At 39.5% G+C, this 22,620-nt stretch overlaps 1 protein-coding gene across 1 annotated transcript in view; it reads left to right on the forward strand.

Annotated features, from left to right (window-relative positions):
• The first annotated feature begins 13,183 nt into the window (after positions 1-13,183).
• The window catches only part of nckap1l (NCK associated protein 1 like), a 30,490-nt gene continuing 21,053 nt past the window's right edge, over positions 13,184-22,620 (forward strand). The window contains exons 1-7 of the mRNA XM_047348547.1: positions 13,184-13,349; positions 16,435-16,545; positions 16,739-16,831; positions 18,596-18,652; positions 20,369-20,511; positions 21,445-21,535; positions 22,193-22,330. Coding sequence (XP_047204503.1) covers positions 13,260-13,349; positions 16,435-16,545; positions 16,739-16,831; positions 18,596-18,652; positions 20,369-20,511; positions 21,445-21,535; positions 22,193-22,330 — 723 coding nt within the window. The 5' untranslated portion in view covers positions 13,184-13,259. The remainder of the gene's footprint in view (positions 13,350-16,434; positions 16,546-16,738; positions 16,832-18,595; positions 18,653-20,368; positions 20,512-21,444; positions 21,536-22,192; positions 22,331-22,620) is intronic.

Consider the following 22,620-nt stretch of genomic DNA (forward strand, 5'->3'; position numbering starts at 1 on the left):
TGTTAAAAAACAGTCAGGGACGTCATCAGTAATGACCTTAGAAAAGAAATTGTAATGCCCCCAATAATGGTGCTGAAACATCTCATATCTTCTACCAAGCATGGTGTTGGAGAGATGATGATGTGGGCCTGCTTTGCTACCACAGGACATAGACATCTTGCAATCATTGAGATGGCCAATAGACTTGTTTGTATACTCAAGCATTCTAGAGTTAAATGTGTGGCCACCTTTTTGAGAGCTGAAGCTTTTTTTTTTTACGCTTATGGTTAGATTTAAAAAAAATGTAAACCTTAAAAGGACCCGGTCATTTTTATATCCTGGTATTAAAAACTTGAACTGAGAGATACTTTTTTGTCCCACATCTGTTGCATCTTTCTAGTATTTACAGCAGCATTTTAACTTGTATGCATCAAAAGTAACACCAGAGCTATTTTGTATTTTGGATGAGGAGTTTTTTTTCTATTTAACATGTCACAGTAAAATTAACTTTAACAATAGTGCACACTGAAGCACGCTGCAGGTTTACAACTGCTTTCATTGTCTTCAGCTCTAAACATTTCACTTTTCCCTCCCTTTGTCATGATTCCAGCCCTTCAGCTCACCTTGACTGTGCTGATTACTCATTGCCTTCACCTGCACTGGGCTGCTCCTATTTAATCAGCTGCTCGTCACCAGCTCAGTGCGAGATCGTCTGTTGCCTCTGTCACAGCTTTCAAGCCTTGATTCATGTTTCAAGAGAGTTTTTCTGGTTTTCTGATCCTGCCTGTTTTTTGACCACAGATTTCTGCCTTGTCCTTCTGCTGTTCGGAAAAGTCCTGACCTCACGTTGCTGAAACCTGCCTGTCTCTGACTTTGTCTCTGGATTACTGGACTATCCCTGCCTGAAACCCTCCAGTGCTTTACCTTGGATTGTCTCCCGCTTCTGCATCTGGTTGGTGGAAATATTCTCTGTCTCCTGTTTGTTCCTGGAACCCCCAAGACCTCCTGTTGTCCACTTCCCCTTCCTCCCCGGCTGGATTTCAATTCCCTGATAAACCTCCATTCCTGTCCCTCCTGTCTGACCGCTTCAGTGGAACCTTTTCTACCCAATTATTATTATTTTTTTTTTATATTAAAACTTTTGGTTAACCATTCTCTTGTCTGGCTGCGTTTTGGGTTCTGGTTGAGTTGCATCATCGTTACACCCTTGTTATAATTTCCTTGGCTTATTTTCTTGTAGCTCCTCCAACTCATTATCATCTCACACTCCACATATCAGACATCTGCTGATATTGAGTTAGTACTAAATAAACAATAGGTTGGATGGGGAGGTAACTGAGAAACTCTGGTATTCAGAAACACAAACACGAAAGTTTTTTCATGCCAATATGACGATGCAAGTGCTCAGGTGAGACAATTTCCATTCTTGTTTAAAATTCTTACTCAGCTTTACTAATGATGAAAGTGAATGTAAAAGTAAAACAAACAACAACAAACGAAACCAGTTATTTTTGAATCTGAGCTACCAACTGAGGCAGTTGACCTGTTTCTGATGTGGAGCCAAATTCTGTGAGCAATTTGCATTCTTTTCACAGACGGTTTGACAATTTTTCAGGCAGCTTATTAAAATAATAAAAGAAAATACATCAGCTCCACAGACAGATAACAATCACAGACTTTTAAAGCACAGAATTGTTAATTTAATGCAGACTTATATCATTTTTATTTCTGTGTTTAGGCAGTTCAAACACCATCTCGGTCAGCACACTGAGGCAAAGCAGGTAGAGGTTGGGATTGTTCTACAAGGGAAAAATTGGTCCATAAATATAGCTCCAAATGGACTTTTGGAAAGTGCAATGCACAGGGATAGGACCCACTCTGGCTAAATGAGCCCTGACGATCTCTCAGAGAAAAGGCCTATGAGTAGAAATAAGAAACAGTGGTTCAGAAATAGCTTACCCAGAAAAACTGCTGTGGGACAGACAAGTGTGTTTATACTTAAAAAAAAAAATAATTCTTCTGGAAAAATGCTTCTTCATTTTGATGGTAAAATTGCATGCACATGAAACTTACAGTAAAGCTTGTGTTGATTCGATTTGAATATCCAACAGATTTTGAACTACAAATGACAAATTTACCAGGAAATCAGAAAGCCATCTCCAGCACATCCCAAAGATTCTCAATGGCGTTAAGGTCTGGACCCTTTGTTGGCCAATCCATATGTGAGAATGACGTCTCACATATGAACCACTTGTTCATAATTCGAGCCCGATGAATCCTGGCATTGTCATCTTGGAATATGCCCGTGCCATCAGGGACGAAAGAATAACCTGATCATTCAGTATATCATTATATACTGAATGATCAGTATGTGCTGGGTTCAGCACATACTGTTGCTGAACCCAGACCTGACCAACTGCAGCAACCCCAGATCATAGCACTGCCCCCACAGGCTTGTACAGTAGGCACTAGGCATGATGGGTGCATCACTTCACCTGCCTCTCTTCTTACCCTGATGCGCCCATCACTCTGGAACAGGGTAAATCTGGACTCTTCAGACCATATGACCTTCCATTGCTCCAGAGTCTAATCTTTATGCTCCTTAGCAATTTATTTCCCGTTTTTTCTTTCCGGTTAGCTTCACTGTTTAGTGGTTTTCTTAAGCTTACACAGCTGTTCAGTCCCAATCCCTTGAGTTCCCTTCACATCGAGCGTGTGAAATGCTCTTACTTTCACTATTAAAGATGACCCAGAAGTCTGCTGTTGTTTTTCTTCGATTTGATTCCACCAAATGTTTAAGTGATTGCCGATCATGATCATTCAAGATTTTTTTCCAGCCACATTTCTTCCTCGAAGATGATGGGTCCCCACTATCCTTCCAGTTTTTAATAATGCATTGAACAGTTCTAAACTCCATTTTGGTAGTTTCTGTAATCTCCTTAGATGTTTTCTCTGCTTGATGCATGCTGATGATTTGACCCTTCTGAAACAGACTGACATCTTTTCCATGACCACGGGATGTTTAAGAAATGAGAAGCAACTCATTGCACCAGTTGGGGTTAAATAACTTGTTGCCAGCTGAAACATAATCGCCCATGCAGTAATTATCCAATGGGAGTCTCGTATCTGTTTGCTTTGTTAAATCCACGTGGTGACTTTTTTTTTGGCCAGGCAGTGTATATTGCCCTGATCAGAAATCACCACAGATTCCCATTTATTTCTGTGCGATTGTTATTTTGTCTTGCTTTATCATCTTTAGGGTTTGTAAACAACTAAGATCTGCTGTTGGTTTGATAAATCCTGAGTTGTAAAAATTAACTGTTTCTTAAATAGCTCCTCTATTGAATATGGTCAGTAATCAGAACACTAATTTTACATTTTTGTAAATCTTAAAACTCAGTTGAACAGCTTGCTTGTTGTGAGACTACAGACCTTATTGCTTCAGGGTTTCCTGACTACAAATGACATACATGTTGATAACTGCGTTTAATCCACAAGTTATGTTTGATATTGTGCATAAAAACAAACAGTATGTTATTATGTTTTTTTTAAATTCTGTTTTAAAAAACTGCTGGAAATACCCAAACTAGGAAAGTCTGTTGATGTACTGCTCTGCTAACATTAAATTAAGTCTGGAAAATAGTGAAACATGTCTCCCAGAGACATGTAGTCTTGATACGCTTTTAATATCTTTGTGCAATTATTAGTTCGGCTGAAGAGGGAAAAAATCTTTTAAACATGTATCATATTGCAAAATATTGGTAAAGATCATTTGTCTTAAAAGTCTTGTTTCAGTATCCCTTAACTGGCAACAAAAGGCAGCATCATTTTAAGAAAATAATTTATTGTCATGGTTATTTGAACTTGTACAATCACTCATCAAATACATTCCAATTTTCATATAACCAGTAAAAACCAAAGGTTTACCACTGTATGTTGTCACAGCTTGTCAGTATTTAAGTCTTTTCTTCTGGGAGAACTTCATATATTATCCTCTTCCTCCCCTTTGCTTTTTGTCTTTGTGCCATGTCCTAACATGCCAAGGAAGAATGCCGACTCCTTCAACTCCTCCAGACGTTTTAACATTTAGATGTGTAATTAGATGCAGTATTGTGTGTCACAGCCAGAAGCAAAACCTACCCATGTTTTATTAAAATAAATTCCAGCTCCTAGCCAGACATGGAGAAAGCTCCAGATTGGCGGAAAGGGTTCCTTGTATGTAAACAATGCTAGTACCCAAGTATTTCATAAGCCCCCTTCAGATTTGGTAATAAGCACACAGCCAAGAATCCCTTTATACAGATCAATTTAATCATTCACATCATTCATGTTGATCTGTGGAGATCTTCGAGCGTTTGGAGCATGGAACTGGAATTGTGCAACTCAAGGGAGACTATATAGGTCCTTCTCAAAAAATTAGCATATTGTGATAAAGTTCATTGTTTTCCATAATGTCATGATGAAAATTTAACATTCATATATTTTAGATTCATTGCACACTAACTGAAATATTTCATGTCTTTTATTGTCTTAATATGGATGATTTTGGCATACAGCTCATGAAAACCCAAAATTCCTATCTCACAAAATTAGCATATCATTAAAAGGGTCTCTAAACGAGCTAAGAACCTAATCATCTGAATCAAGGAGTTAACTCTAAACACCTGCAAAAGATTCCTGAGGCCTTTAAAACTCCCAGCCTGGTTCATCACTCAAAGCCCCAATCATGGGTAAGACTGCCGACCTGACTGCTGTCCAGAAGGCCACTATTGACACCCTCAAGCAAGAGGGTAAGACACAGAAAGAAATTTCTGAATGAATAGGCTGTTCCCAGAGTGCTGTATCAAGGCACCTCACTGGGAAGTCTGTGGGAAGGAAAAAGTGTGGCAGAAAACGCTGCACAACGAGAAGAGGTGACCGGACCCTGAGGAAGATTATGGAGAAGGGCCGATTCCAGACCTTGGGGGACCTGCGGAAGCAGTGGACTGAGTCTGGAGTAGAAACATCCAGAGCCACCGTGCACAGGCGTGTGCAGGAAATGGGCTACAGTTGCCGCATTCCCCAGACCTGGGCTACAGAGAAGCAGCACTGGACTGTTGCTCAGTGGTCCAAAGTACTTTTTTTGGATGAAAGCAAATTCTGCATGTCATTCGGAAATCAAGGTGCCAGAGTCTGGAGGAAGACTGGGGAGAAGGAAATGCCAAAATGCCAGAGGTCCAGTGTCAAGTACCCACAGTCAGTGATGGTCTGGGGTGCCGTGTCAGCTGCTGGTGTTGGTCCACTGTGTTTTATCAAGGGCAGGGTCAATGCAGCTAGCTATCAGAAGATTTTGGAGCACTTCATGCTTCCATCTGCTGAAAAGCTTTATGGAGATGAAGATTTCATTTTTCAGCACGACCTGGCACCTGCTCACAGTGCCAAAACCACTGGTAAATGGTTTACTGACCATGGTATCACTGTGCTCAATTGGCCTGCCAACTCTCCTGACCTGAACCCCATAGAGAATCTGTGGGATATTGTGAACAGAACGTTGAGAGACTCAAGACCCAACACTCTGGATGAGCTAAAGGCCGCTATCGAAGCATCCTGGGCCTCCATAAGACCTCAGCAGTGCCACAGGCTGATTGCCTCCATGCCACGCCGCATTGAAGCAGTCATTTCTGCAAAAGGATTCCCGACCAAGTATTGAGTGCATAACTGTACATGATTATTTGAAGGTTGACGTTTTTTGTATTAAAAACACTTTTCTTTTATTGGTCGGATAAAATATGCTAATTTTGTGAGATAAGAATTTTGGGTTTTCATGAGCTGTATGCTAAAATCATCCGTATTAAGACAATAAAAGACCTGAAATATTTCAGTTAGTGTGCAATGAATCTAAAATATATGAATGTTAAATTTTCATCATGACATTATGGAAAATAATGAACTTTATCACAATATGCTAATTGTTTGAGAAGGACCTGTATAACCTTCACCCAAGCAATATGCAAAAGATGTGTTGCCAAGGTTTTCTCTATAGTCAATTAAGCTTTGTGTTACAATCCTCAATCTGTCTTGTTCAAATGCAAATGCTTAAAATGCATGCAAATTGTGCATCATTCTCAACATGTTCAATCACTTGCATTATATTGAACTTTTAAATGTATCTCTTGGGCTAGATGGATAATGGAGGAGGATTAATTTGTGCTGCTCTCTTTTAGCCTGCTGACTGTGCTTTGCCTATCTTTGCTTTATATTGGATCACTACCTCCATGGTCCCTACAGGTGTGTGGCTGTCTCCGGAGGTGGATCAGAGGCATAATAGGGTGAGCTGACTTTGACCCCTCTTTCCATATCCACTCTTTTTATTCCTGAAAAGAGTAGACATGTGGATTAAAAGATTGATCTGAAATGCACTATATATTGCATTACAGCCTAATCAGATGAACATTAGCATGTACATGCGAATGTAAGTCCTTGTCTGAAGGTTGTTGGTTGACCCTTTGGTATCCGCCAGTGGTGATTGAAGCTGTCAAACTGAAGAAATATGCCTTTAGAGCTTGACTGTTCAGAATTACTCTTCAAGGACCTGAAAGATACCGAATGGCCAGAAGGACTTCATCTTCTGTGGTTGTGGTAGGAAAAACTGTGAATAGCAAGAACTCAAAGAGCCAAGGAGAATGACTAAGGAGTCCTGACCAACTGTTTTCTGACTCAGAATAGGGCCTATCCCACTCTGTGCTTGTTTGGATGGAGGACTGAAGACCTGGACTGAAGATTTATTTTTCACAGGAAAACGTTGAGTATCTCCTTTAGGTCACCAAGTCAATGGTGTTTGAAAGTATGGCAATTCACTTGTCAAACTTCAGTTTCAACTGGAGCCATGTAAATTTAATCTATGTCAACATTGAATGAGATCGTCACCATTATCTAGTTGTTAAGGGGAGTTTACTTGATCACACCATATGTGTTTTGTTTATCTGGAAAATATCAACCATCATCTCCTCCGAAGACATTTTTTAGGGTTTCTAGGGCTGTTCTAAGGGCTATAAGGTCTCTGTATAAAAAAGTAAGAGGTGTGTGTGGACAGGATCAAGTTATATTCAAGGAGTAGATTGGATCTGATTTGGGAACATCTGGCTTTTATCTTTAAATATTTGCAAATCACGGTTCTTGGTTGGCATCTTCAAGCCATAACCTTCAGCTTGCAATGGTAATTTTGGTGTGACCAAAATAATGAGATCTTGGATGCAAGAGGCAGAAATTAACTTACTCCATAGTGTTGCCCAGCTCTGCTGTACAGGTAAGATGAGGAGCTCTAGTATCACAGGGACGTCTTGGGGTGGAGTTCCTGCTCCTTCACATCCTAATCAGGCGAGCTGGTTCTAGTGTACGTATGTCTCCTAGATATCTCCCATTATAGGTTTTCCAGAGATGTTGCACTGGGTGAAACCGCCAGGCAGATCTACAACCCAGTTGTGAGAGGCCTCCTATTCCTTCTGGCCAGGGAGCAGCTTGGGATATAGACAGTCTGGTGTCTGGGTTTCCCTTCAATGTGCCTTATCTATCAAGCTAACTCCAGTGCTTTAAAATGTTGGTCCTCTTTGCTCCAACATTTCTGGTCAAATGTAATTATTTATCCTGATGTCCTGAAAAGAATTTTGGATTGTCTTGTTTATGAATGGTGCTATTTAAATAAACTCCCCTATTTTTCATTTCTTGCTTTGGAGAAACATGCAAACACCCAACTCAAGGTTTAAAAACTGTTGTCCAACATTTACTAAGATCTGCTTGTGCTCCGATCACACAGCTCCTCTACACTTTTGAGAAATAGCCAGTAAAACACAACAATATTGCAGGAGTTTAAACAAATTTAGGCTATATTGCTCTTTTTCCACTTTGTACCTAACTATTCTATTTTATTTTTCATAGCAAGTTGCTGAGAAAGACTCAGTAACATGAAAAAGAAGACAATGTTGTCATTTTCAAATATCCTGTGTTAAATTTAGTCTACACTGAAATGTTTATGATTAAAAATCTTAATTAGTTTACACTACATTAATCACTTGTATGCATTTTATAAAAATCTAATGGTATTTCTCTTTGTGCGCACATCTTGTAACAATGTCTCATTTTTTGCTTATACACATTAATCAAAAACTGCTGATCTGGCTGTAAGATCAACAGGACAGGACAACTGGCTGATCAGATCGGAGTTGTCTCAGCCTAATTATGTGCAAGGGTAGAATCCCTTGTTTTACAGAGAGAAACTCTTGATCCACCATCCTTGATTGTCTGCTCCTCCTCCCATATCCACATATTCCTGTATGTGTCCCTAAGTAGCCTTGTTAAAATGTCTGGAGCTCTCCCAGCCTCTGCCAACAATGAAGTAGTAAAAATATTTTTTTATTTGACTCCACTTAAAGGTTGCCTTTAGTAAATCTTAAGAAAAATTACTTTATAATGACCCCTGGACTCTCCAGTTTACACTTTACAAAATTCCTAGAGAAGTTACTGGAGTCTTGTGGGTGGAAGCAGGAAACAACACGTGCATGTGGAATAACTTTGGGACTCTCTAGTTTACATGACAAAGTCTTTTTTGTCTGAGAACTTTAGAACAGGACCACAGTTACAGAGAGTCTATTTATGAATCTATAATGCTGTGGAAAAGTATTTGCCACTCATAGGTTTCTTCTGGTTTGTCTGGTCTGTTTGTGATCATCAAATAAATGTTTACGACATACAAAGATAATCTACGTATATAGTGTTTGAATGATGATTTAATTTATTAAGGCAAAGAAATAAACCAAACCAAACCAGCTTGGGTGGTGAAAAAAGTAATTGCCCCCTGAACCTAACAGCTGGCTGTGCCAACCTTGGCTGCAACTACAAACATCAAGCACTTGCAATAACTTTTTTCCCACTTTGTCCGGTAGAATGGTTTTAATTCTGTCATGTTGGAAAGTTTTTGTGCAGGGAAAGACTGCATAAGGTCATGCAACAGCATACCAATTGAATTTAGGTTCAGACTTTGATAAGACCACTCTAATGCCTTCTTTCTGTAATATTTTTATTTTTATTTTTTGAGCTTTTCAGTGGTTGACTTGATGGTGTGCTTTGGATCATTGTCCTGCTGCAAAAACAAGGAGTGCTTCAGCTTAAGCTCACGAACTTGCCCAAAAAAATTATCCTTTAAGATCTTCTGCAAAAGTTTAATCTTCCATCAGTTAAAGCAAGTCACCCTGAAACAGCAAAGCAACCCCATGCCATCATGCTACCACCATCATGTTTGACTGTCTGTATGTTCTTTTTCTGAAATGATGTGTTAGATTTATATAAAATGTTAAATGACCTACACCTTCCACAGTTTTTCAGCTTTTATTTTATCAGTCCACAGAATATTTTCAGAAAAGTCTTGGGGATCATCAAGATGTTTTTGCAAAGTGAGACAGGCCTGTCAGTTTTTTTTTGGGTCAGCTGTGGTTTTGACATTGGAACTCTCTCATAGATGCCAATTTTGCCCAGACTCTTCTTATTGTTGAATCATGAACACCAACCTGTTTCTGGATTATTTTCTTGCCTCCTGCATGATGCGCTTTTGTAATAAATTAGGTACCCCGGCCCCTGCTGGGAAGATTCACCACTGCTCCATGTTTTGTGAATTTGTTGAAAATGGCCCTGGTTTGCCATAGTCCCAAAGCTTTGGCAATGTCCTTGTAACTTGTTCCCAACTGATTGATATCAATTACTTTATTTGTCTTTGCCATTCTTTAGATTGGTGCTTTACTTGCACTGCCATACTTGCAAACTGATCATCTGCACTGTTGTATTGCTCTTGCATCTTATACTGCTCTATACTTACTCTCACTCACTTAAAACTGTGCACATATATTTATATTATATTGTAGATATGTTTATACTGTTTAATTTGTATTGTATTGCACTGACTACGCCAAAACAAATTCCTTGTATGTCCAAAAACGTACTTGGCAATAAAGCTTTTCTGATTCTGATTCTGATTCTGAGTGTTGCTTTTTTGAGATCTATTAATTGACTTCATGTTTTCAGGGAGCTTCTTTTTTTATTGCAAATTATTTCCACCATCTAAATTTCACTTAGGGCCCTGTTGGTTTTGATAGTGTTTTTCCACTTAATAAATTAAATCATGATTTGACTATTGACTCAGGTTATCTTTGTTTAACGTAAACATCTGTTTGATTTTTCAAAAAATTTAAGTTTGTCAAAACACCCTGTCTACTTTTAAGGCTAGGCTTAAAACTTTCCTTTTTGATAAAGCTTATAGTTAGACTGGGTTAGGTTATCCTGAGCTATCTTCCTTATTTTGTACTTCCATCTTCTTCCCTCCCTGTTGGATGGAGTAAGGGGGAGTCAGGTTTAGCCTAAACCAGCTCAGTTATGGTTGAGGTGCAAACACACCCTCCATTTCTGCTACCAGTATGACCCCCTCTCTTTTCCAATGGTTATGGTCAATCTGACAGAGGGAGGTATCCCAATCGTTGTGGTTTTTAGTATAACAAAGGCCATCAGTGGGCTCTAGATGGACAAACTGTCTACTTTTAAGGCTAGGCTTAAAACTTTCCTTTTTGATAAAGCTTATAATTAGAGTGGCTTAGGTTATCCTGAGCTATCTCTGTAGTTATGCTGCTATAGGCTTAGGCTGCTGGAGGACATAATGACCACTTTCACCCTCTTTGCTACATTCTCACACTACTCTCCAATTTTGCATTATTTTCTGTTATTTCAGCTTTTAACCTTGTTCTCTCTTTTCTCTTCCTAGAAGCTACACCTGGCCTGACTCTGTGTCTACCTGTGACACCTTTCTGGAGGGGGGCATCGTCCAAGCTTCTGCTGGCAACAACTTAATGCTCACCCTCTACCGCTGATCCACATAGCCCTGTCTTTTAGTGTTTAACCCTTTCTCTCTCCTAGACATGGCGATTGACTGAGCTTAACTGTAACTAACTCTATGTGCTCTCTTTCAGACTCTAACCTTGAAAACTGGCTCAGAGTTTATCTGTTCTTTCTTTCTAGGTGAAACGACTAAAGGAGCTACATCCATTAACATTTACTTTTCCTTCCCATAGAAAGTACTCCTGGATCAGTGCTTCTTTGTTCTCTTTGTGTCTCTGCTCTGTTCTCTCAAACCCCCAGTCGGTCGTGGCAGATGGCCGCTCACACTGAGCCTGGTTCTGCTGGAGGTTTCTTCCTGTTAAAAGGGAGTTTTTCCTCTCCACTGTCGCTACATGCATGCTCAGTATGAGGGATTGCTGCAAAGTCAACGCCAGTGACTGTCCACTGTCTCTACATGCTCATCCAGGAGGAGTGAATGCTGCAAGTCACTGACTCGATGCAATCTGCTGGGTTTCCTTAGACAGAAAAACTTTTCATCCAATTTGAATAAATAACTGAATCTGACTGCACTTTTCAATGATTAGGATTAATTGGAATGTATGTACCTGACTCTTGTGAAGCCCATTGAGACGACGTGTCGTGAATTGGCAGTATAAATAAACTGAATTGAAACTGAATTGAAAAAGCAAAAACAGAGGAAAAAATAGAACCAATATGTTTTCACAGGACTGTATGTCCCCAGAACTTTTTTTTTTTACATTCACAGGGCACCTTTTCCAGATGTCAGTGGGGATCAGTAACACTGACTGGAAGTCAGTCCCTCATCATACAAGACACACAAATGTTGTTACAAAAACTATACTTAGAGGTTTCAATTATTAAAATGCCAAGTTGCATCAAATCTTGCACTGTTTTTTTTTGTTTTACTGTATTATTTTAATTCATTTTATTTATTTTAGCTAAGCTAACTTCATAACACCAAAAACAAGAACGTTTCAGAGTTCCCACATAATCCGTTAGCCGAAGCAGGACACTTAAATTATTAAACAGCGCCATCTTGTGGTTTAACACCAAACATTCTTTGTGTTGAAAATGTATCCTGGCCCCTGCTTTGATGCATCTCAATAAAGTCACATATCATTGAAAGCATAATTTATTTTAGTGATATGATGCAAAAAATTATGTTAACATGTTATATAGATTCATTGCATGGAGGGCAAAATGTTTATCTCTGTTCATTTTGATGATTATCAGCCTGTGGCTCCGCTCAGGTGTTAAGGAAGACCAGACTGCTTTGATAATGACCTTCAGTTCGTCTGGACTGTTGACACCTGTCCATCTTCGTCCTCATAGAATCACTGAGAGGTTAAACTCAGTTGAGTTTGCTGACCAGTCAAGCACAGTTATACCACAGCCATTAAAGGATGCCTTCGGACAAGTGCTGCATAGTTTAGTACAGTAGTTTAAATTTTCCTGATACATGGCCAGCAAATTACATGGCTTCCAAAATTAACATACTGCGGAAAGTTTACAATGGATCTAAAATAACTTGGACTCCGGCCATGGTTCTTGTCTTCTGGATCTCCTCCAAAGTCTTGAACAGGCTTCTCTTTACAATCTTTTCAAGGCTGCAGTTATCTCTGTTACTTTTACACATTTTGTAAGATACTTTTTCCCTCCACCTAACTTCCATTAATATGCTTGGATAAAACCATCTGTGCACAGCCAGCTTCTTTAGAAATGACCTTTTGTTGGTAGCAGGTGGGTGTCAAGAACTGTCATGTCAGCAGCCTTCACAGGGATTGTGTCTGTCATAACATAAAATTTCAGCATTAAAAATGTTTTTTTCTTTTTGTTTTCTTACCATAATCCAATATTCTGAGAGACATTAGATTAACAGTAATAAATGTATTCCACTCCAGGTTTAATGAAACTCTGTATTATGAGTATAATTTTTGCGATGAATTACTTAGAGAAATAACTTTTTATGTTATTCTTTAAGGCTATGCTTGTTGATGGCTGTCTTTTATTAAACACAATAAAGGGAAGTGTCTGACTAGAAAAAAACACAACAGAATAAATTTAGCTTTAAGGAAGCATGACTGTGCGATACATTTACATTGCAATAGTTTGATCGACATATTCACTCTCCAACACAAAATCAAGTTGTTTCAATCCATTAATCAAAATGAATGAAATGATTTTATTATTTTTATCAAATTAGTCTGTAAGAGTTTAACATATCTTTCTTTTTTAAGCTACAGCATTTGTGCTGGAACGTTTGGCTCCACCTCCCCCACATCAGTCCCATGTGACTTAGTGATAGGGTGAGGCTCTGGGTGCACTTGTTTCTATGGGTTCAATTTCTTCGCAGGACCAGAAGGCCAGGGTTCGAACGGTGGAAGAGGTTTTGTTTGGCCTGAACCATGAATTACGAGCAGAAACTGGCTGAAAAACTCACCATCCTCAATGAGAGGGGCAATGGGGTGCTGATACGTATGAACTACATTAAGAAGGTAAGGGGAAGAAGGGAGATTTAACGGGTATATGGTACAAACAGTAAAGACAAGAAATAAGGAACTTCTTATATCTCATATAATTTGTTTGATAGTTGAAATAAACATACTTTAATGACGTTTTTATTTAAAATTGTAGTTACACTACAAAGTAATATGATGAGTTATGATTAGAATATCACTGTTATTTAATGATATCTTACAGATGATTATTTTCACTTTCACTGGAGTGTTAAAACAATTGTATTGCTTTAACTACAGTTATTTATCTCCAAAACAAATGGGATGTATAAAGATCCTCACTGACACAAATTTTACTTAAAATATTTTTGAAGGAGTCTAAAGCATGTATTTTTAATGGTCATGGTAAAAACTCCTGCATGTCTGAAATGCACTCCAATGCACTCCAACAAGGTGAGCTAAGAAAAACTTTCTGCTGTTTGGTACTTCTTTGTGTTTGCTTGCTTTGAACTGTGAACAGGGCAGTTTCCAAACTGCAAGTGAGCGTCTTTCTTAGAAAAAGGAAGTGCAAACAGGAAGTAAGTGGTGTCAGTCATCTGAAATGTCAGTTATTCTGAGCTACATGTTGACACCCATACATCTAGTTGACAAAAACAAAGAAAGAAAAAGAAAACAAAAAGAAAGTAGAAGAGACATTATTAGAATCAATTATCTTTTATTAATAGCATAGATGATTATTGTACATTTTGTTCTAGAAGCCTACTTGTAAATGTTTTGAAGGGTGGGACTGTGTAATGACTACATGAACACTATGTTTGGCTTGTTTAATCAGGATAAGGGATTTGATATCAATGGACATTTTTATGCTAATCATTGATATCTTCTAATTAGCATAGGAAATGAGGGGTGGCTGAAAGTGCAGCAGATTATTATAGTGGCTACTAGTTAGCTTAATTGGCATGGGTAACTCTACATTGCCAAATAACTTAATTATAAACACATCCATCCATCCATCCATCCATCCATCCATCCATCCATCAGACATATCTGTCCTCACACCCTTCAGCTTGTTCTCGGGGGTCCCATCCCAAGCGGCTTGCAACCCAGATGGATTTATATATAGTCCCTCCAGGGGGTTTTTGGTCTTCTTTGAAGCCTCTTCCCAGTAGAACTTGGCCAGAAACCTTCCAATGGGAGGAAACCTAGACGCCTCCTGATTATTTGCCCGAACCAAGTCAACTGACTACTTTTAAAGGAAAACTAATGGTTCTATTCTAAGCTCATCCTGGTTGATAGAGCCACTCACCCTATTTCTATGGTGGAACCAAGCTTCCACACTGAGGAAGCTAATTTAAGCTGCTTTTATCTGGGATGTAACTTCCTCGCTCTCGATACATATCTCACAGCAATAAGTGAAGGACGGATCATAAACAGATAGGTAAGTGGAAGCCCAGCTCTTCTTCATTACGACAGACTGGAGCAAAGCTGGTATTACTGCAGAAGAAGCTACAGGGGTTGGACAATGAAATTGAAACACCTGGTTTTAGACCACAATAATTTATTAGCATGGTGTAGGGCCTCCTTTTGCGGCCAATACAGCGTCAATTCGTCTTGGGAATGACATATACAAGTCCTGCACAGTGGTCAGAGGGATTTTAAGCCATTCTTCTTGCAGGATAGTGGCCAGGTCACTACGTGATACTGGTGGAGGAAAACGTTTCCTGACTCGCTCCTCCAAAACACCCCAAAGTGGCTCAATAATATTTAGATCTGGTGACTGTGCAGGCCATGGGAGATGTCCAACTTCACTTTCATGTTCATCAAACCAATCTTTCACCAGTCTTGCTGTGTGTATTGGTGCACTGCCTTCAGGATACAATGTTAGAACCATTGGATGCACATGGACCTCAAGAATGGTTCGGTAGTCCTTGGCAGTGACGCGCCCATCTAACACAAGTATTGGGCCAAGGGAATGCCATGATATGGCAGCCCAAATCATCACTGATCCACCCCTATGCTTCACTCTGGGCATGCAACAGTCTGGGTGGTACGCTTCTTTGGGGCTTCTCCACAACGTAACTCTCCCGGATGTGGGGAAAACAGTAAAGGTGGACTCATCAGAGAACAATACATGTTTCACATTGTCCACAGCCCAAGATTTGCGCTCCTTGCAACATTGAAACCGACATTTAGCATTGGCATGAGTGACCAAAGGTTTGGCCATAGCAGCCCGGCCGTGTATATTGACCCTGTGGAGCTTCCGACGGACAGTTCTGGTGGAAACAGGAGAGTTGAGGTGCACATTTAATTCTGCTGTGATTTGGGCAGCCGTGGTTTTATGTTTTTTGGATACAATCTGGGTTAGCACCTGAACATCCCTTTCAGACAGCTTCCTCTTGCATCCACAGTTAATCCTGTTGGATGTGGTTCGTCCTTCTTGGTGGTTTGCTGACATTACCCTGGATACCGTGGCTCTTGATACATCACAAAGACTTGATGTCTTGGTCACAGATGCGCCAGCAAGACGTGCACCAACAATTTGTCCTCTTTTGAACTCTGGTATGTCACCCATAATGTTGTGTGCATTTCAATATTTTGAGCAAAACTGTGCTCTTACCCTGCTAATTGAACCTTCACACTCTGCTCTTACTGGTGCAATGTGCAATCAATGAAGACTGGCCACCAGGCTGGTCCAATTTAGCCATGAAACCTCCCACACTAAAATGACAGGTGTTTCAGTTTCATTGTCCAACCCCTGTATCTATCCTTCCATCTTATGTTCCACACTGTATAGAGTTGCATGAGATTTTGTCTTATATTTATATTTTTAATTAGATAATGCTCTCAGTTTGATTGGTTCAAGTGTCCTTCAGCCCAATAAATTATGACTTATGGTGGACATGTCCATAGTTTTTGTTCAGTTTAGAATCTGCTATTTAATTATCTATTGGAATCTTTAAAACATCTTGATTAGACATTTGGGTGAGAGGCAGGGTACACCCTGGACAGGTCAGGTTTAAACCTATTGTGTTTTGCTGAAACACAACATTGTCACCAACAGCACTAGTGTGTTTTCCACCACAGCAACCTTAAATCCTTTAATCATTTATTACTGTTTTTCTAGATGTGTGCTGACCCCAAGCTGCGTCCGAGCTTCCTCACAGATAAAGGGATGGAACCTGGCATCAAGTACATCAATAAGAAATTTCCTAATATTGACATCAGAGGAAACATTGTAAGTATTGGTGCCTTTGCACAAGCTACTTTTTTTCAATATGATATCTAAATATCATATCTGATGTTCAGATTTTATTTACCTTGTGTGACGTAATGCGTCCCTTAATTGAAATAATTATATTTTTGTCAGAGCTCATCAATTTAGTCACTTTGTAATTTTTTTCCCTTTTTTTCAATATTCTCTGTTAAAGCAAAACCTGACCTGCATCCAGAAACAGAAATCTGAGGTGTTAGCAGCCACAGCGAGCTACTACGACTCCTTCCTGGATGTCATAGAGTTCAGGGTGATTATTGTTTTATTCTCATCTTCCTCCTGTTTATTTAGACATGACATGAAAATGAATGTTTCTTAAACACAAAACCGTGACACAGTAAACAAGCTACATATACAGGGGTTGGACAATGAAACTGAAACACCTGTCATTTTAGTGTGGGAGGTTTCATGGCTAAATTGGACCAGCCTGGTAGCCAGTCTTCATTGATTGCACATTGCACCAGTAAGAGCAGAGTGTGAAGGTTCAAATAGCAGGGTAAGAGCACAGTTTTGCTCAAAATATTGAAATGCACACAACATTATGGGTAACATACCAGAGTTCAAAAGAGGACAAATTGTTGGTGCACGTCTTGCTGGCGCATCTGTGACCAAGACATCAAGTCTTTGTGATGTATCAAGAGCCACGGTATCCAGGGTAATGTCAGCACACCACCAAGAAGGACGAACCACATCCAACAGGATTAACTGTGGACGCAAGAGGAAGCTGTCTGAAAGGGATGTTCGGTGCTAACCCGGATTGTGTCCAAAAAACATAAAACCACGGCTGCCCAAATCACGGCAGAATTAAATGTGCACCTCAACTCTCCTGTTTCCACCAGAACTGTCCATCGGGGGCTCCACAGGGCCAATATACATGGCTGGGCTGCTATAGCCAAACCTTTGGTCACTCATGCCAATGCCAAACGTCGGTTTCAATGGTGCAAGGAGTGCAAATCTTGGGCTGTGGACAATGTGAAACATGGATTGTTCTCTGATGAGTCCACCTTTACTGTTTTCCCCACATCCGGGAGAGTTACGGTGTGGAGAAGCCCCAAAGAAGCATACCACTCAGACTGTTGCATGCCCAGAGTGAAGCATGGGGGTGGATCAGTGATGATTTGGGCTGCCATATCATGGCATTCCCTTGGCCCAATACTTGTGCTAGATGGACGCGTCACTGCCAAGGACTACCGAACCATTCTTGAGGACCATGTGCATCCAATGGTTCAAACATTATATCCTGAAGGCGGTGCTGTGTATCAGGATGACAATGCACCAATACACACAGCAAGACTGGTGAAAGATTGGTTTGATGAACATGAAAGTGAAGTTGAACATCTCCCATGGCCTGCACAGTCACCAGATCTAAATATTATTGAGCCACTTTGGGGTGTTTTGGAGGAGCGAGTCAGGAAACGTTTTCCTCCACCAGTATCACGTAGTGACCTGGCCACTATCCTGCAAGAAGAATGGCTTAAAATCCCTCTGACCACTGTGCAGGACTTGTATATGTCATTCCCAAGACGAATTGACGCTGTATTAGCCGCAAAAGGATGCCCTGCACCATAGTAATAAATTATTGTGGTCTAAAACCAGGTGTTTCAGTTTCATTGTCCAACCCCTATATATTTTTTTGTTAAAACAGAAGAAACTCAATATAATTGTTAGTTCTGGAGGAAAATAATGTTTCCCCTTTTCTCACATATTGATTTATCCAGTAATATTTCAAAATGTGAATCTTATCCCAAAACAAGTGGGATATATTTTCATTAGTGTGAGAAATTATTATTATAGTTATTTTAATTATTGTCGACCTCTCCTTTTCAAGGTCTTTATACAAGGCCAATGCATCCTTTATGAGATTTCATTTAATTTATACATGATTTCCATTGATATATGATTATTACGGTGATAATCAAAGGGAAAAACACTGACATGACTTTAAAAAGTTGCTTTGTTATTGTCAGTACTATTGTTGTTCTCAATAATAAATCTTTCTCTGTTTCCCTTTCAGGATCATGTTTATGAGCTGCTCAACACTATTGATGCCTGTCAGTGCTTCTTTGATATTGTAAGTACCTATTGTGTTGCTCTGTCGTTGAGATTTTATACATTTCCTTCGGATTTTCCAAGTAAAACTGTTCCCTGTAGATTTATATTAAATACTTCAGTGACCCATTAGTTAATTCTTTCAATTGTCCATCCTGCTCTATATTTGCTGCATTTTGCTATTTCGTTTTCATACTGATACAGCTAAAAAAATATTTAATTTAAACTGGGACTTGCTCCTAATACCACTGTTACACCATTGCATATCTGTCTTTCATTTTGGTGATGTGTAAACATGTAATGCCAAAGGAAAATAATGCTGCATCATCGTCATGCTATGCGTATACATCATGCACCATAAAGGTGCCCAGCCCTCATGGGTGTATGAGACACACAATAATATTCACAGATGTAGACAAAGATCAACATCAACATCTTTCATTAAACTTAAAGTATCTTCTTTTGAAGATGCCAAGCTTTTAAACATACTGATAGAGATACAGGGGTTGGACAATGAAACTGAAACACCTGTCATTTTAGTGTGGGAGGTTTCATGGCTAAATTGGACCAGCCTGGTAGCCAGTCTTCATTGATTGCACATTGCACCAGTAAGAGCAGAGTGTGAAAGTTCAATTAGCAGGGTAAGAGCACAGTTTTGCTAAAAATATTGAAATGCACACAACATTATGGTGTACATACCAGAGTTCAAAAGAGGACAAATTGTTGGTGCACGTCTTGCTGGCGCATCTGTGACCAAGACATCAGGTCTTTCTGATGTATCAAGAGCCACGGTATCCAGGGTAATGTCAGCATACCACCAAGAAAAACGAACCACATCCAACAGGATTAACTGTGGACGCAAGAGGAAGCTGTCTGAAAGGGATGTTCGGGTGCTAACCCGGATTGTAGCCAAACCTTTGGTCACTCATGCCAATGCCAAACGTCGGTTGCAGTGGTGCAAGGAGTGCAAATCTTGGGCAGTGGACAATGTGAAACATGTATTGTTCTCTGATGAGTCCACCTTTACTGTTTTCCCCACATCCGGGAGAGTTACGGTGTGGAGAAGACCCAAAGAAGCGTACCACCCAGACTGTTGCATGCCCAGAGTGAAGCATGGGGGTGGATCAGTGATGGTTTGGGCTGCCATATCATGGCATTCCCTTGGCCCAATACTTGTGCTAGATGGGCGCGTCACTGCCAAGGACTACCGAACCATTCTTGAAGACCATGTGCATGCAATGGTTCAAACATTGTATCCTGAAGGCGGTGCTGTGTATCAGGATGACAATGCACCAATACACACAGCAAGACTGGTGAAAGATTGGTTTGATGAACATGAAAGTGAAGTTGAACATCTCCCATGGCCTGCACAGTCACCAGATCTAAATATTATTGAGCCACTTTGGGGTGTTTTGGAGGAGCGAGTCAGGAAACGTTTTCCTCCACCAGTATCATGTGGTGACCTGGCCACTATCCTGCAAGAAGAATAGCTTAAAATCCCTCTGATCACTGTGCAGGATTTGTATATGTCATTCCCAAGATGAATTGATGCTGTATTGGCAGTAAAAGGAGTCCCTACACCATACTAAATAATTATTGTAGTCTAAAACCAGGTGTTTCGGTTTCATTGTCCAACCCCTGTATATATATATATATATATTTTGTTTTTTTGTTTTTTTAAGGATGGGAAAAAATGAAAGTATAGACGCACTGAACCATGCTGCCTTTTTGAATTCAGGCTTTCAACTTCGATTTCACCAAAAACTACTTGGATCTGGTAACCACCTATACGTCTGTTATCATCATACTGTCTCGCATTGATGACAAGAAGGCCTTGGTGGGAATGTTCAACTGTGCTCATGAGATGACCAACGGGAGCAGGTGAGGGACGTAACATGGATCCCCCAATCCCCGATGAAACAGTGCAATAAACAATAATAATTAGGATTTTAACCTTCCACTTGGTACTCATTTCCTAAAACAAACCAGTAATAGACTGTAGTTGCCTCATATTGGCATTACTGAGGTACTGAATAAAACTGATCTCCATTAAAACTTAGTTAATGAAATGGTGGTGCTGTAAGATATATTTTGCATGTTCAAGGTCACTGGGGCTTATCCCTGCAGTCAAAGGATGAGACCTCGCGTACACCCTGAAAAGCTGGCCAGCCCCTTGCAAGGCAACTGACATACTGTAGATTTACATGAGACAGACAATGACTGAAACATTTATTAATCAGCAAGGGGCAGATCAGTAATCACTTAATCAAAAATGCACATCGTTTTACTATTGGACGAAACCAGAGAGTCTCGAGAACGTCAAATGCATGAGGCAACATGCAAACCTTTTGAAGAAATGAGGCAGCTGTAATTAATTTTATTGGTCAATATATCTGATCCCAACTAAGATTTTTCACAGACCTAAAACAACACATTTTTATCAAACCAGAGGATATTTCAGTTTGATTCCAGTCTGGAACATATTTGTTTTACACAACGTAACAACAGGTTGCTTATCGTAATTTAACAAACCAAACTGAAAAATGATGCTGTTTACACTCAGCATGCAAGTCACATTCAATTTGAGAAAGACCACACACAGTTAAACCCTCTCAACTCTTAACACTGTCAAATACTTACATAAAATAAATGTTATGTAAAATAATCCATAAAATCCTTAAAATCTGCAATAAAATTAAGTTAAAGTATTGTATTCCAGTCCTATTATACCATCACAGTCTCATATGAGACAACTTTTTATTTTCATCTCCTGGGAATCCACTACGTTGTCGCTTGCCATGACAAAACCTGCAGTGACCCCTCGTATCCACGGCTTGGACAGATGCTTGTGGAATACGACCATCCATGGAAAAAGCTGACTGAAGAGTTCAGCCCTCACACAAAGGTAAATTCAACTGACTGTTTTTGGTTTTCTGTATTTTTAAATGTATAAAAATGTTCTCACTGCACCTGATGATTGCATTCTGATACCTTTTTTTATGTTTAGTAAATTAAAGGCATTATAGGCCACTCATTAGCACATGAGTCAAACCATTAACACATTAAAGGCAGACCATTAATACATTATAGGCAGCCCATTAACACATTAACCCATGAGATTTCATGGCTCAGACTTGAGCTGTTTGCATTTGTTTTCTCTGTTTTTAAGTGTTTATTTGTTGTGATAGGATACTAGTAGTATAATCCATTTCAAACTTCACATGTTTTAATCCTATCACTATTTTGCAGTTTGGCTGTGAGTGTGGCTATCTATTTAATGACTGCAGAACTTCATGTAATGTATGAAAAGAAACATTGTTTTACTGTTCTCTAACAGGAAACATTTTTCTTACAGCTAACTTAAAAAAAAACAACAAAAAAAACTACATAAAATAAAATTAAAAACTAAACTGCAGAATAATATTTTACCGGAATCCCATGTTGCTTGTGATGCATGATGAAATATGTCTTTTTGAGTCCAATCATATACCAAATTAATGATTTTTCTTTGCCTTTATAATTTTTGTTGTTTCTCTCCGATTACTCTTTTCTCCTTCCTCAGTCTGTGACAGCAGCATTGCTTTCATTAAAGATGGTCTACCCTCGCAGGAACCTGCCTGCAGAGCAGTGGAGGAACGCCCAGCTCCTAAGCTTGCTCAGCACTCCAGGTTCCATGTTGGACCCAGCTTGCTGCGAAACTGTGAGTCCACTTTCCTGTTACTTGTTTTGCTCTTTACAGCTTCAGCTGCCTTTTGCTCAAATGGTGGCTGGCAAAAAATGTGTAGGCTTTCTAGAGGTTTGGCTCTTTGTAAGCAAATTATAAACTGGCTGCCAACAACCTTTGCACAGTACTATATGGTATAAGATAAGCCTGGTGTACATGGTTCCAAACATACCTAGTTTGACAGGAACATTTACTATTTGATTTTTGCAAAGAAAAGTTTATAAGAAGTTACATTTATGTTACAAATTACGGCGAGAATGTTTTTC

Source organism: Girardinichthys multiradiatus, chromosome 20 (assembly GCF_021462225.1).
Source record: "Girardinichthys multiradiatus isolate DD_20200921_A chromosome 20, DD_fGirMul_XY1, whole genome shotgun sequence".
NCBI lineage: Eukaryota > Metazoa > Chordata > Actinopteri > Cyprinodontiformes > Goodeidae > Girardinichthys > Girardinichthys multiradiatus.